The sequence below is a fragment of the Nymphaea colorata genome, chromosome 11 (genome assembly GCF_008831285.2).
Source record: "Nymphaea colorata isolate Beijing-Zhang1983 chromosome 11, ASM883128v2, whole genome shotgun sequence".
Lineage (NCBI taxonomy): Eukaryota > Viridiplantae > Streptophyta > Magnoliopsida > Nymphaeales > Nymphaeaceae > Nymphaea > Nymphaea colorata.
This window is the reverse complement of record NC_045148.1, coordinates 18,912,110-18,925,640: the sequence shown is the minus strand read 5'-3', so window position 1 is coordinate 18,925,640 and position 13,531 is coordinate 18,912,110. Positions and strand designations below refer to the sequence as shown.

At 42.7% G+C, this 13,531-nt stretch overlaps 2 protein-coding genes across 5 annotated transcripts; both read left to right on the top strand.

Moving 5' to 3' along the window:
- Positions 1-6,579, top strand: LOC116263956 (BTB/POZ domain-containing protein At3g44820). Of its 4 annotated transcripts, none has more exons than XM_031643795.2 (4): positions 1-1,353; positions 2,036-2,105; positions 3,853-5,073; positions 5,149-6,579. In XM_031643795.2, exons 1-4 carry the CDS (start codon positions 1,301-1,303, stop codon positions 5,716-5,718), a joined length of 1,914 nt encoding a protein of 637 aa, XP_031499655.1. In that variant the 5' UTR covers positions 1-1,300; the 3' UTR covers positions 5,719-6,579. The 4 variants fall into 4 exon arrangements, with proteins under 4 accessions (XP_031499655.1, XP_049936482.1, XP_031499657.1 ...); XM_050080525.1 differs by having other exon boundaries at positions 1,337-1,353; positions 4,034-5,073; XM_031643797.2 differs by lacking the exon at positions 1-1,353 and adding an exon at positions 1,402-1,843 and having other exon boundaries at positions 4,034-5,073.
- Positions 6,580-7,223: 644 nt separating this feature from the next.
- Positions 7,224-13,512, top strand: LOC116263958 (uncharacterized). Its single transcript, XM_031643800.2, has 7 exons — positions 7,224-10,057; positions 10,948-11,089; positions 11,203-11,256; positions 11,409-11,500; positions 12,493-12,719; positions 12,857-13,033; positions 13,119-13,512. The coding sequence occupies exons 1-7, from the start codon at positions 9,138-9,140 to the stop codon at positions 13,214-13,216; spliced, it is 1,710 nt and encodes a 569-aa protein (XP_031499660.1). The 5' UTR covers positions 7,224-9,137; the 3' UTR covers positions 13,217-13,512.
- The last annotated feature ends 19 nt before the right edge of the window (positions 13,513-13,531 follow it).

Below are 13,531 nucleotides of genomic sequence, written 5' to 3'. Positions count from 1 at the left end.
CCAGTCACCACGAACATCACAATGGTGTGATGCTCGCTGATGAAAATTCTTCAGGACAAAACACTTGAGTTGGTTGGTAGGTTGGTTTCAGGGCCCCTTTTTTGCTGGTTACCATCTTTTTTGTTAAAAAAAAAAATTGTTCTTCTCCTCTTGGCAGCTTTTGGGTTTGCTTGCCTGTGGGTGAGTGGGGCAGCAGCATCATGCATGACAGGCATGCTGCCACCATTTGATCTGATTTTAAAAAAAAACTGAATCATGCTTCTCCTGCCTACCCTGATAATTGCAAGCTCTCTTTCTCTCTCTCGACAAGCGCCATGGAATCTGAGCCGTAAAAGAAGGGAGGGTGTGAGAAAAGGTGGTCTTCGTGGACTCGTGGCCATTCTCCTCCATTTTATTCTCGTGACTTTACGGATGCTTTGCTTCATGGAGTCGTGCTTCGTGGGCCCATTCATGCAAGATCACACCAGTCCCCTTCAAACATTAGGAAGAGGCTGGTTCTCCATACTTCTCCTTTTTGTCTTTCTAGTTGTCGTTGCAGTGTAGGCGTAGACTGGTGATAGCAGATCTACGCGTTTTCCTGGCTTCCTCCGACTTCTTTCCTTGAAGTTCTGCGGCTGACCGCCAGCTTACTTCCGAGAGTGTCAACCTTCCTTTCTCCTTGGCTTCGTTCCTTACCCTTCCTAGCTCCTCCTCCTCCACTTCTGGTCCTCTCGCCCGTTTTCCAACCATACCTGTCCCTTTTCCTTCCTTTTACTTTTCTTATAGCAGTTTGTTTGTTTACCCAAACTCCTACTGGAGCTGCCATCACATGGTCCCCAACCTCTCCTGAAATTCTCTCTCTCTCTCTCTCTGGTCGGTTTGATGGGCTCTCAGAATAGTTTATTTTGCGTCGTTACTTGAGGAAGATTCTTCGATTTTTTTTCCTTCTCCAATATCAGTAATGTTGGTCGCCGTAGCCGACACTTGGCAGGCCTAATTCTCTCTCTCTCTCTCTCTCTCTCTCTCTCTCAAAGGCCAGGAGGACCTGGCCTCTGGGTCTGAAAGAGCTTGTCCCCTCGAGTCCCCCCCTCCTTTGCAGCAACTGGTGGGACTGCGGCCGGTCTTGCTTCCTACTCCAATTCCGGGGCACCTTTTTCTCCAGCAGAAGCAGCAGGGCAGCGCTTTCTCTCTCTTTGGGTGATAAACACGGAAAATTACGGTTCTTAGTTTACTCGAGAGTCTTTTGGACTCTGGCGGTGCTTCTGAACTCAAATGCGTTCTTTCACGTCTTCAATTGGCTTTGTTTGGCGGAATCAGAAAGATGGCCCCTATTAAGCACAAGTCATATGGTTTCTACCATGAAGGCAACGAGTGGTCTGCTCTCTCTCTCTCTCTCTCTCTCTCTCTCTCTCTCTCTCTCTCTTTCCTCCAGCCACAGTTTGTGTGTGTGTATAACCCATCCCCATTTCTTGGTTTATTTTCTACCGCAAGTAAACTGTATGGAAACCTCACAATTCCCTGTAGATTTCTTGAAATTCAGAAGGGGCCCAAGGTGAAGGGCTATAGGTTTTCCCATTGACTGAAAGACCACTTTTTCCCCAGTTCTTTTGTTGGATTCCCGGAAGCTGATATCCCTCCACAAAATTTGTTTCGTGCCATGAGAAGTTGCAACAATTGCTAATTCATCATTTTCTTTTACGCGGTTCTATAATGTCGAGTATCGTTTAATCCCTTATGGGGCGGTTAAAGCTGGATGGGAGTTGGTTAAGACTTAATTTTTGTTGGGCTGGTTAGAGAAATTATTATGCCAGATTTCTTAATGAAAAATTTGGCTGTTTGAAAGATTTCTGGTGGATCCTCGAAGGTACCACCTCGAAGCCAATTATTAGCAGCAACAACTTCTTTCATTTCGTTATATGCTTGTTTCTATTTTTGATGATTGATGATTTTTTGATCCTTTAATTCTTTGCTCAAGCGTTGATGCTCATGCAAAAACTCTTCGTTCTTGCGCTGGAGGTTATGTTTAACAAGGCTAATGTTGGTTATTTTTCATCAGGTTCTTTAGCGCTGCTTTGCCCACTGATATTACTGTCCAAGTAGATGAGACACTCTTCCATCTTCACAAGGTTTGATTCAATCAACTAAATTTGCAACTTCTATTGTTTTGTCACAAAATTTTGATATTATGACTGCAAGAGTTTGCACATCCTTTGATGCCTAATGATGAATTGTGTTTTATGCTTCCTCAGACAGCAATTACATATTAAGATCTGATTCACAGTTGCTGAAATTTATAGCAGATTTAGAAAGCGATGACACCAACAATTAGTGTGATTTCCGTGATACCAATTAATGAACCAGAATAATTTTTTTGTTCTTTTACGTAGCTGGTGAACTAGCAAAAAATTCATGTGCTTCTGCAAACTATAAGAGTATATTATAGGATCTGAGTGTGTTTATATTATGTGATAGCAAATGAGATCGGTTGATGTATCAACTGAAATTGCTGAAAAAAGTTGCAAGAAACGAACCTGCCTTTGTCATTATTAACTTGGATACATTTGGACAGGGTTCACTCGTGGGCTTATAAAGAAAAGTTCACTTGCCTAGCTCTATCTAGCTAATAGCTATCTGATTATTCACTGAGATCTGAGATTTGTTTGGTCAAGCTTAAAAGTTGATGTAACCTACCTTTTACTTTCTAAAAGAGCCCACAGGCTAAAAAGATGGAACAACCTAGTACATGGCAGCGCTGAAAGTACACATGACTAAGTATAGCAAGAACCTGCTTATGAAAAACCCTTCTTTTCCTTCAAACTCATATGAAGGCTTGAAATAAATTATATAACATCAGGCATCAGGATCACATGGATGTATGATAGTGACATTTACAAATTTCCCTTGATGTGATGATCATTTAGTTTGACATGATATTGAACTCATATAAGGATTACTGCTGGCCATTCAAATCAAGTAGGAAAGATTGAAGTGAACTGCCAAAGCCAGATATGACACACTTTGGAAGATGCTCAATGATTAAATGATGATGATGAATTTGATTAGTATAAAATGATGGTGTTGCAACACTGGAAGTGAGTTCATCTTGGAGTAGAATCATAGTTGTAGCCTTGCAGGAAAAGTTAGAACATGGTGAAGCCACCTCAGCAAAGAGTAAGTTTATTTTTGCATTTGTATACTCCAACTGAGTAAATAAGGTGCCTTGAGAAGTATTGATGCTTTAACTCGCTAAGTTGCATTGTTGATAAGCTAACAACCAAAAGGGAGGAAGAATAGTAAATTGAAGAAAGCCTGATGAACTGTAATATGCCTTCAGATGTGTATTGCGTGGAAAATTGGGAACTGTATTGTGACTTGTGAGGCAAGGGCACAGACGGTTGGATGGAGTGAAATCATGAAAAAGGTCTAAATAACGTCTCAAACTCAAATGATATAGTCTTAACACAAAAAAGTCATGCAGTAGACTTGCCAAGTTGAGTTCATTCTCTATCCCTATGCAGTTCCTTTACCGCCTGACCTGTCTCAAACACCAAATGGTTCATTTGGATTGTTTTTTGCATTGCATCACCATAGTTCACGGATATTCATACATCATAATATGTTAGCTTCTTCATGTTGCTGATGCTCACAAGATTGGGAAATGAAACTGCATTTTTTTGCTGCGCTTATATTTGCCTAGTTTCTCTCCAGGATTTTGCTTTTCTGTTCGACATTCCTTTTCGATGTTCAAATGCTTGAGAAACAATTCTAATGTAGTCAACTCTGCCTTGTTTTTTTGTTTTGCTCATTATCTAAAGTTAATATATTCCTTTTAAGATATTCTTGAATTAATTAGTATTCTTTTCCTCTGTTCAGTTCCCTCTTGTATCAAAATGTGGGAAGATTGCAAAAATGCTAGAAGAATCTCATGATAATCCAGGAGAGCTCCCTCATATAAACTTATTTGCATTTCCAGGAGGAACTGAGACTTTTATTATTATTGCAAAATTCTGTTATGGAATCAAATTTGAACTGGCACCCACAAACTTTGTTGCAGTATATTGCGCAGCAGATTATCTTGAAATGACAGAGGGATATGGGGAAGACAATTTGCTGGCAAAATCTGAAGCTTTTCTCCACAGAACCATCCTTCGCAGTTGGAAAGATTGTCTATTGTGCCTTCAAAGTTGTGAAGCTGTTCTCATAAAGTCTGAAGAACTTCAAATCGTGAACAAATGCGTCAATGCTATATCTATGATGGCATGTACAGATCCCAGTTTATTTGGGTGGCCCATGATGATGTACGGTAGCCTGCAAAGTCCAGGAGGAAGCATCCTTTGGAATGGAATAAACACCGGAGCAAGGATAAGAAGCTCACAGTCTGACTGGTGGTTTGATGATATCTCATGCATTAGCATCCCCTTGTTTGAGAAGCTTATTAATGTGATGAAAGCAAGGGGGGTAAGGATAGAAAGCATAGCAGGTGCCATAATGAACTATGGCAAAAATCACCTGCCAGGTCTTAGCCGTTGGCATGCTGACCTAGGTAATAGTTGCAGAAAAATTTCTAGCTTTGGCTTACCTCCTTCAAGTGTTGATCAGAAAGAATTGCTAGAATGCATTGAAAGTTTATTACCTGAAAAGAAGGGAAGATCTTTCTGCCAGTTTTTAATGGGAGCTCTCAGAGTTGCCAACATTCTGCATGCTAGCCAATCATGCAAAGAACGTTTGGAGAGGAGAATAGGGATGCAGCTGGATTTGGCGACAATTGATGGCCTTCTCATTCCTTCTTACTCTGACTCAGATGACCTGTATGATACTGATTCTGTAGAGCGTATTGTGCAGCACTTTGTGTCATGTGAAGGGAAAAGCATAACTGCATTCTCTCCATCATCAATTGAATTTGGAACAGATGTAGGAAGTCCACCTTCGTCTCCTTCAAAAAAGGTTGCGAAGCTACTAGATGGCTATCTAGCAGAGATTGGATCTGATGTGAACCTGAAAGTTGAAAAATTCCGTGCGCTTGCTGCTTCTCTCCCAGAATCTTCAAGGTCCTTTCATGATGGGCTTTATAGAGCTGTGGACATTTATTTGAAGGTAAGATAGAAACTGACAAGCCTATGTAGAAGTTTAGATATTTCATATATCCTCATGCTGTCCAGGTCCTTGCAGGCACATCCTTGGCTTTCAGAGAGAGAACGAGAGCAACTCTGCAATGTTATTAGCTACCAAAAACTGTCAATGGATGCATGCACACATGCTGCACATAATAATCGCTTGCCACTGAGGGTGGTTGTCCAAGTTCTGTTTTTCGAGCAGCTTCAATTAAGGAATGCAGTTGCTTCTTGCTACCATGCTTCTGATAATGACAATGACATAGCTGCTACTGCCGAGGGCACTGATAATCTAATGACTGGACGTATTATGCAAAGAGATAGCTGGGTAAGTGTAGTAAGAGAAAACCATGTCTTAAGAGTGGACATGGAGAAGATGAGATCCAGAGTTGGGGAGCTAGAACAAGAGTTTGGGAGCATAAAACATGAGATCGCAAAATTAGGGAGATCTTCATTTAGCACACCACGGCTGGTCTCCAAGGGAATTGGGTGCAAGCTTCTGCCTGTTGTGAACACACAACAAGCAGGTGCAAGTCTTGAAACGACAGGCCGTAGTCCAAGGCAGTCAATTGAGCGAACACTTCAATCTCGCCATTCTAGACATAGGAAGAGCTTTTCATTGTTTTGAATGCAATGCAAGCTCGTTTTGTTCTTTGAGACATAGAAATTTGGATTGGCTACTGGTCTTTCAGTTGAAGGTGTGAACCCAAAGAAATGTCAAACTAAAGGAGTACACGAGATGTACTAAATGCTGTAATGTATCTCTTTTGCTAGGTGGGTTGCATATTTTCCTGGTACGAGGTGATGATGATGAGAATTACTACCTCAAAGCAATTACCACTAAGTCTTCTTCTTGCTACTGGAGCAGGTTGCCTGACTGCTCTCTGGAGAATTGTGGGCTGTAAGATATGATGCAAATGGGTTAAATTCCTTTTGACACTAGCCAAAGCAAAAGAAGCTGACTCGAAGAAAAGCAAGATAAGTACTTTTTTCATTTGACTGAACAGAAAGAAGGTGAAACTTGTGGATCTTGAGTACAATTCAATCATTTGTGAATAAAAAGAAAAAGAGATGGGTTGTCACTCGAGCTGTTTTTTGCATAGAAGATGCTGTATCCGAGTTGGCGGCTGTGGACTGGAAAAACATATCTTTCTGGTTTCACATTACGGTTGTCCATGGACCTGGTTGCTTCTGAAGGTCACACATATCAATATACCTGAGTCAAGGTCGAGGGATTTTGTTCCCTTGGCATTGTCATTCTTTCATGTGCAAATGCCTTTTCTCTTTTAATCTTTCATCTCCATGGTTGCATTTTCCGTTGCTAGATTTGTATGCAAGATAAGAGCTGTTGCCTTGTCGAGTTATTGTTGTTTAATGGTTGGTGAAAGCTTCTTGCATGAAGTTAGTCAATAGTTGTTGCGAAAGCATGAGAACTTCCAGCAGAGCTGTTGGAGTCTGTTTTCAGAGGCGACATTGCAGCTTTTTCTTCTTTTGTGTTTCTTGGTTAAGTGATTATGTGCAGGGTAGCTCATGGCAATGTTCCATATGAATTGGTTCCTTCATTGAATAGTGGTAGTATTTGACAGGGAAAGAGCTATGCAACTCCAGGGATCTCTTCCCTGGATCGAGAGTTCTCAGCTCACAAGTTCTTTTCTCTTCTTTTTCATTGTTAATGTTCCTTCATTTTTTAGGCGTTTGTTTGTATGCTCATATGCTATTACTGTAGATATTTCTTTCTCCTTGAGCAAGTTCTCCTGAAACTGCTTTCTGGGTCATTCTCTAGTTGCTGCTACTACCACTGGGCATGTCTCTTTTATATGATTTAAGGCTTTGAGCCGGCTGGCTTCGCACATAATCTGAGTGATCTCAGATGCATCATGAGACTAGCAAACATTTATATGGTTGCCTTGATTTAAAGATGTGAGCAACACATGCAAACTCTCTTGGCCTGATCGCGTTATCTGGCAAAGTTATTCAGCTCTCATGTTTCCCTTGCTAAGCAACTAAACCCACCCTCTGCGACAGAAAGGTGAATTTAGTTGACATTTGCGTGTTTTCCACTCATGCTGGTGGTTCCGATTCAATAAGTACTTCTCTTTTTAGTTCTTTCAGGTGAATAAGCAGTTAGAAAAAAAAAAAAAAAGGTCGGAGGTCGCTCCATTCCTCCTGCCTTCAGGAGGGTTGTGGGCTGCGTATTAGAGACACAGAGACATGACTTTTCACATGCCCCTAACTCAGCTAGCTACATCATGCCCCTTGAAGAGTCTTTTTGGTTCTTAATTATTTGACTGACGTCAATTTTGCAGCCAAAAAAATGACTTGCATCACTGATCTCGTTTAGCTTGTTCCTCTGTCACCCGTCACTACCACGCCCCTCACCCGTCATTCACATAATAAAGTTGACATCCAACTAAAGCTTTAGGCTATTCTAACCCATCGGTTTTGAATTTATGAGCTTTAGTAAACAAAATGTTTAGTTTAAGTACTAAGCAGGATGCAGCTTATTTCCGCACAGTTAAATAGCATGTTAGGTTTAACTTTGTACAGCTACATGCGGGCGTGGAATGAGAATAAAAAATAGCTGCCGTTGGCCGGATGTACTCCTCTCCATTATAATATGGATCTCAGGGAGGAATCACGGGAGATGGGAGGCCGTAGAATTTCTTACTGTTAGAATTAGTCAGCAAAGATCATCAAACCAAACATGGCCTAAGGTTGTGTGCTTCAAAATCCAGGTGGACCTCACTTTGTAAAGAAAGAGAACGTATTTTTGCTTTTATCTGCAGCCGCCTTGTTTATCTTCAACACATACGCTCGTCAGATTAAAAAAACTGTAAAATATGAAGACCATTATGAGCCGTTTGCTCGGTCGCACGATCTAAATAATGTAATCAGGTCGAGTACATGGCCGATATGAGCTCTTATAGTCCCAAAATTTGAATGCACTATCTCAACTTATGTACCTGCAGAAACACAAACCCGGTGACTAAGTATTTCACACAACACGAAGCAGGCATTAGAGGTGTGCCTTGGCAAGTAATCAGAGCAGCTAACGAACGATGGTACATCAACTAGAAAAGCATGACTTTGGTGCTTTTACATTGCCAATGTACAGTGCATGAAGAAGGTGATGACCTGACATGTGCTCCTATTCAAACACAGTGTGCGGTCTCCCTATCTTGTGTGCCAGAAATTTAGAAGAACAACAACATAGCGCTCACAATCAGATGGGTGTTTTTTTACAAGCTTCTGAAGTGAAGATGGTAAGCTCCTCGGAGGATTTCCTCCAGATCAATTCAGGCTCCTTAAAATGCGATCACAACACAAGGATGATCTTCCCCACATGGGAAGCATGATCAGTGACTTTGCTTCTACGATAGACTCAAAGGGAGAAAATCAGAAAACACGTGGAAGGGAAAAAGGGGAAGAGAGCACTTTGTAAAGTCAATTTTCTATGACAGATGCACGCAAAATGATGTACAATCGAGTGAGTAGGTGATGACAGCAAAACCCAAAATAAAAGCTTTCTGTCATCATCATCTCCCACTACCCCACTTCTTCTCGAACTTGGAAACACTGAGAACAGTGAGAATGAGGAAGACCATCCTGAGTAAGTACTCTGCTCCTCTTATTGTTTTGGAGAAACCAAGCTCACTCTTAGAGAGAGACTCATTATTTGATGCCATCCCTTCTTTTCCACCATTTATTAACTTTACCTCCCACTGGGCAGTTCAGAAAGAGAGAGTGGGGATGGCGTTTGGTGGTGGGGAAAGGCGTGGCGCTTGGTGCGGCGGGTCCCACATGGAAGCGAGTAGGCTCGCGTCTCTTGACGGAGCCGTGACGGTTCGTGACGGAACCGGGGACAGCAGGTCACGGCCGGTTGCGTCCGTTAGCGTATTAAATGTGACGGAGTAACGCGTTGCCCTAACGTCGTCTGATCCGCTTCCCTTCCCCGCCCTCCCGTTTCCGTCCCCTCACCACCGCCCCCGCCGTCGTCTGCCGCCGCTGGTAATTGCAACATCAACGTCCTCCCCACCCTGAATCCACATGGCCTGTGACGACGAATACGTCCTCCTAGAGGACCACCACCCGCCGCCTCACCACCACCATCACCAGCAACACCAACACCAGCACCAGCACCACCATCCCCACCAACCCTTCCCTTCCAGGTTCGTCCACAAGCCTACCCCTCCCCACCCCTCTCTCAGCAACCCTCTTGACGCCTCCTCTGCCTCCGCCTCCGCCGCAAAGAAGGTCCCCGGGGCGTCCTCGGACGATCCCGACGACTTTGGCGACACCGGATTCTGCTCTCACCCTGACTCGAAATGCTCGCCTTCCTTCCACAACGCCATCGTCGGTGCCCACTGCTTTCAGGACGACGTCCATCCCTTTCCCAGCGCCGCCGAGGAGGAAGAGGAGGAGGACCAGAAATCGAGGGCTCGTCCTGAAAAGCGTAAGGATCGTGACGAGCTGAGCGACGGGGGCACCACCTACTGCTACAAGCGGCCGAAGCCCGGAGCAGGTGGCGTTGGCGGGGGAGGCGACTACAAGAAGGACCGGGAGGAATGGAGCGATTCCGCGATCGCCTGCTTGCTGGATGCTTATACGGAGAAGTACGTGCAATTGAACCGGGGGAACCTCCGGGGTAGAGATTGGGACGAGGTGGCATCCATCGTTAGCGACCGATGCAACAAGCAGAAGTCGTGCAAGAGCATCGAGCAGTGTAAGAACAAAGTTGACAACCTGAAGAAGCGGTATAAAGCCGAGCGCCATCGCCTGAACAATGGCAGCTTGTCCGTTAGCCATTGGCCCTGGTTTAAGAAGATGGAGCAGATCGTTGGCTCCTCCTCTTCCTCCTCCAAAGCTGTCTCCGATGAGGATAAACCCATAGCCGCCACCGCTGTAGCAGGCGGTGGCGGTAGCAGCGGATTAACCAATTCTGCCAACACGCCTAGACTGTCCAAGAGGTATCTTCATCTATCATTCAATTTAGAACCCTAGATTGTCCAAGAGGTATCTTCATCTATCATTCAATTTTAGTCTTTGGGGCATTACGTCGTACTGTTTGTATACCTGCTTTTTGCCATCCATCGGAACCATGATGGAAGAAAACGAAGCGGGGAGAGTTTTATTTCATCTTCCGCCTCTTTTTAGATGTCGTTCCTGTTCTGGTGGTCTAGAATTCCTCCAATTTTGCTACCAACCAAACTCATGATGGGTTGGCTTCTTCTTTGAGCTACGACTAAACTTAGGATCTCTTCCCCTCTAGACTCCCTTAGGAATGAATTAAGGTGAAAACAGGAGAATGTGGCACGATTTACGCTTGCATTCCTATGCTGCAGCCTTAATACAGCATGATGAGCAAGATAAGTGAACAAAACGTCCGGGTCTGTGACAACGCAGTAAAAATGATCATCCTTGCATGTTCTCATGGATTTAGTCACTGTCAATACCAGGCATATCCGAGACTAAACTATGCAACTGTTATGTGTCTTCGACAGAAAGGTTGATCATAATTAGCACGGGCGCAGGGGGAATGTGATGATTTTAAACAGCTATCGAGGTCCTCTATGGGGAGCATACATGTTTTCTGATGTGCTAAGTGTCAAATATCATATCATGAAATGCTGCTCCCTTTCCTTTCACTCGTGTCTTTTTTAGCTGTCTCTCCCGGTGATGCATAGCAGGAGTCTCTATGTAATTTGAACTTTTTCTCTTCTTTGCAATATTTTCAAAATGATTGTTTGATTTGGTCCAGCTATTTTAGTGACTACAATCCTAATATGATTTTTTTTTCTTGGTTCATCACGGTATGGTTCACTGCTCTCAATTTTTATTTTCATGATGATATCATTAGATATGGTGTTTCCACTCCACCTGTTGGCTTACCAAATAACCTGAAGACTAAGTCTTTGGCAAGTCCGAAATGGCGAAGAGTGGTATTCAAAATTAGTGGAGCTGCCCTTGCTGGAAATAGTCCACAGAATGTTGACCCCAAGGTTGTCTATTGGGCAGCTTTCTTTCTATAATAACAGGCATTCAAGACATGCTATAGCTGCTACATGCAGCTGGGTATGAGGCTTCTTAGATGAATCTCTTTCTTATTTCACAGGTGGTCTCTCTGATTGCTAGAGAAGTTGTCACTGCTAATCGCCTTGGGGTTGAGGTGTGTTTGGCATATGCAAAGTTCCTTTTTAACTGTAAAAGTTTGTGTTATTTGGCTCGACTTACTTTTTCTTTGCACTTCTTCAGTGATGCTGTACATAGTCAGTGGGTTTTTTGTAATTGCCTTTTTTTCTGAATGGCCATGCTATTCAGGTAGCAATTGTTGTCGGAGGCCGAAACTTCTTTTGTGGAGAATCATGGGTGGCAGCAACGGGCCTTGATAGAGCTACTTCTTACCAGATAGGGTAATGTAACGGTACCTTGTCTTCATCGGAGGATTATACTTTTGTTGATGATTTGACTTTCTCTTTTGTAACTCTCTTCTGGTACTTAACATCCTTCTAGAGTTCTCTCAACAACTATATCATGCATGTGCTTTTATCAAATGATTTTGCAGCTGCAATCCTGTTAACTTCTTCAAAAATTTGTTGTGCAAGAACAGTCTCCAAAAGCCCATATGAAGATATGGAAGAGGGATGGTGTGGCACGTGCAAAAACTTATTTTCTTGTATAGGAGTTTGATTGAAATGACTTTATGACACCACAGGAGAATGCTTAAAGATATATATTGTAGCTTCTAGGGTAGGATGCACGTTTTGTCTTTATTGAAGGGCTAAGGGTGGAAGACATTGTTCAAACGGTTAGTCAGTATGCTTTCTTAGTTTATCTTTAAGTGTAAATTTCTTTTGAGGTCTATGCATGGGTACATGGGATTAGCAAACACTAGACGTCCTCCTAGGTACCTGAAGAAACAATAGTTCTTAAATATTTAGATGTATTTGCCACTGTTTGTTATTGACATCATCATTTGGAAGGGAACTGTTTGTCTCTTTTTGCAAATTTTATTGTGGTATAAGCTGTTCTATAGGGTATTTCTCCAAGTCCCAAATAGATGACCTCTATGCTTCCTTCAGCTGCTTTGTAGGATGGTTTAGGAGGTAACATTGTTTTAGGTGTATGCGCATTACTGCGTGTGCATACACAAGTATGAGTTGACAGAGATTTGCATCAACAGCACTGTTCAAGTTCAACAGCTATCATTTGTTTGATGAATTACTTCTCAGTTACTGGAAAATACATTTCTCAAGTTCCTACTGCTTCCTATTTATATTTTCCTTTTTTCCTTGTTTTCCTGTTGGTCTTTCGTACAGAACGTCACCCGTCCATTTGTCATGCTGTGTGTTACGGTTTTGTCCTTTAACCGACTATATGTGTAATCTGATGACATTGGTTTCAGGATGATGGCAACCGTGATGAACTCTCTTCTGCTTCAGGCATCTATAGAGCACCAGGGTGTGCAGACTCGTCTTCAAACAGCTGTCACAATGACAGAGATTGCAGAACCATACATTAGGCGTCGTGCAATTCGGCATCTTGAGAAAGGCCGTGTGGTTATTTTTGGTGCGGGAACTGGAGTGCCACTCTTCACTACAGATACGGCAGCTGCTGTTAGAGCTTCTGAAAGTATGCTTGCAATCTAGAATCTTTGAATTCCTCATTGTGAAATCCTCAAACTATGTGAATTTGCTTGAGGTCCATTGTATATATAAGCTAACTGCAGTCAATTACAGTATTAACACTTTTTTTTGGGTGTCATTTAGTACATGCCGAGGCAGTCCTGAAGGGCACTATTGTCAACGGTGTTTATGACTGCAACACAAGAAATGGCAGCAATGTTGCCTTGGAGCACATTTCGTACAGGGAGCTGATATCCAGGGGTCTCAATGCCATCATGGACATGACTGCCATTACATTATGCGAAGATAATGGGTTACCTGGTTAGTTATTGAGACTTGCTTGCGATCCGTCTTAAGAAAAGGCAATTCATATGAATCATTATGTTTTCTTTCCTTGGCGGTGCAGTTGTAGTTTTCAACTTGCTTGAACCGGGAAACATATCAAGAGCCTTATGCGGGGACCATGTAGGTACTCTGATTGACCAGTCAGGAAGGATAAGTTGATTTCCATGCCCGGGAATGAGCATGAGATAGTCCTTTAAAGATATTGTTGAAATGCTTGATATCCAGGCAGCGAACGGTACAGGTGGCAATACTGAGAAGCAGTTACTATTTTTGGTAAGCTTGGGCTGGTGGTCACATTAGAAATTTGAAGCTGCCAGGTAAAGCTTAATTTAGTAGAGCTTTCAAGAGGAAGATGGTCAGTAAAATGTCACTGTGGATAGTGGTATAATTATGGGCCGATATATTGTGATTATTGTTCAACAGGTTCATAAAAGCAGATTATTTTGAGAAAGGAATTTCATCTTGATATTTTGA

Bases quoted from the DNA above. Each gene is read 5' to 3' on its own strand.
- LOC116263956 (XM_031643795.2), top strand. From the start codon at position 1,301: ATGGCCCCTATTAAGCACAAGTCATATGGTTTCTACCATGAAGGCAAC. The intron at 1,354-2,035 runs GTCTGCTCTCTC...ATTTTTCATCAG, and splicing joins TACCATGAAGGCAACGAGTG to GTTCTTTAGCGCTGCTTTGC. The intron at 5,074-5,148 runs GTAAGATAGAAA...AGGTCCTTGCAG, and splicing joins CTGTGGACATTTATTTGAAG to GCACATCCTTGGCTTTCAGA.
- LOC116263958 (XM_031643800.2), top strand. From the start codon at position 9,138: ATGGCCTGTGACGACGAATACGTCCTCCTAGAGGACCACCACCCGCCG. The intron at 10,058-10,947 runs GTATCTTCATCT...TGATATCATTAG, and splicing joins ACGCCTAGACTGTCCAAGAG to ATATGGTGTTTCCACTCCAC. The intron at 11,501-12,492 runs GTAATGTAACGG...CATTGGTTTCAG, and splicing joins GCTACTTCTTACCAGATAGG to GATGATGGCAACCGTGATGA.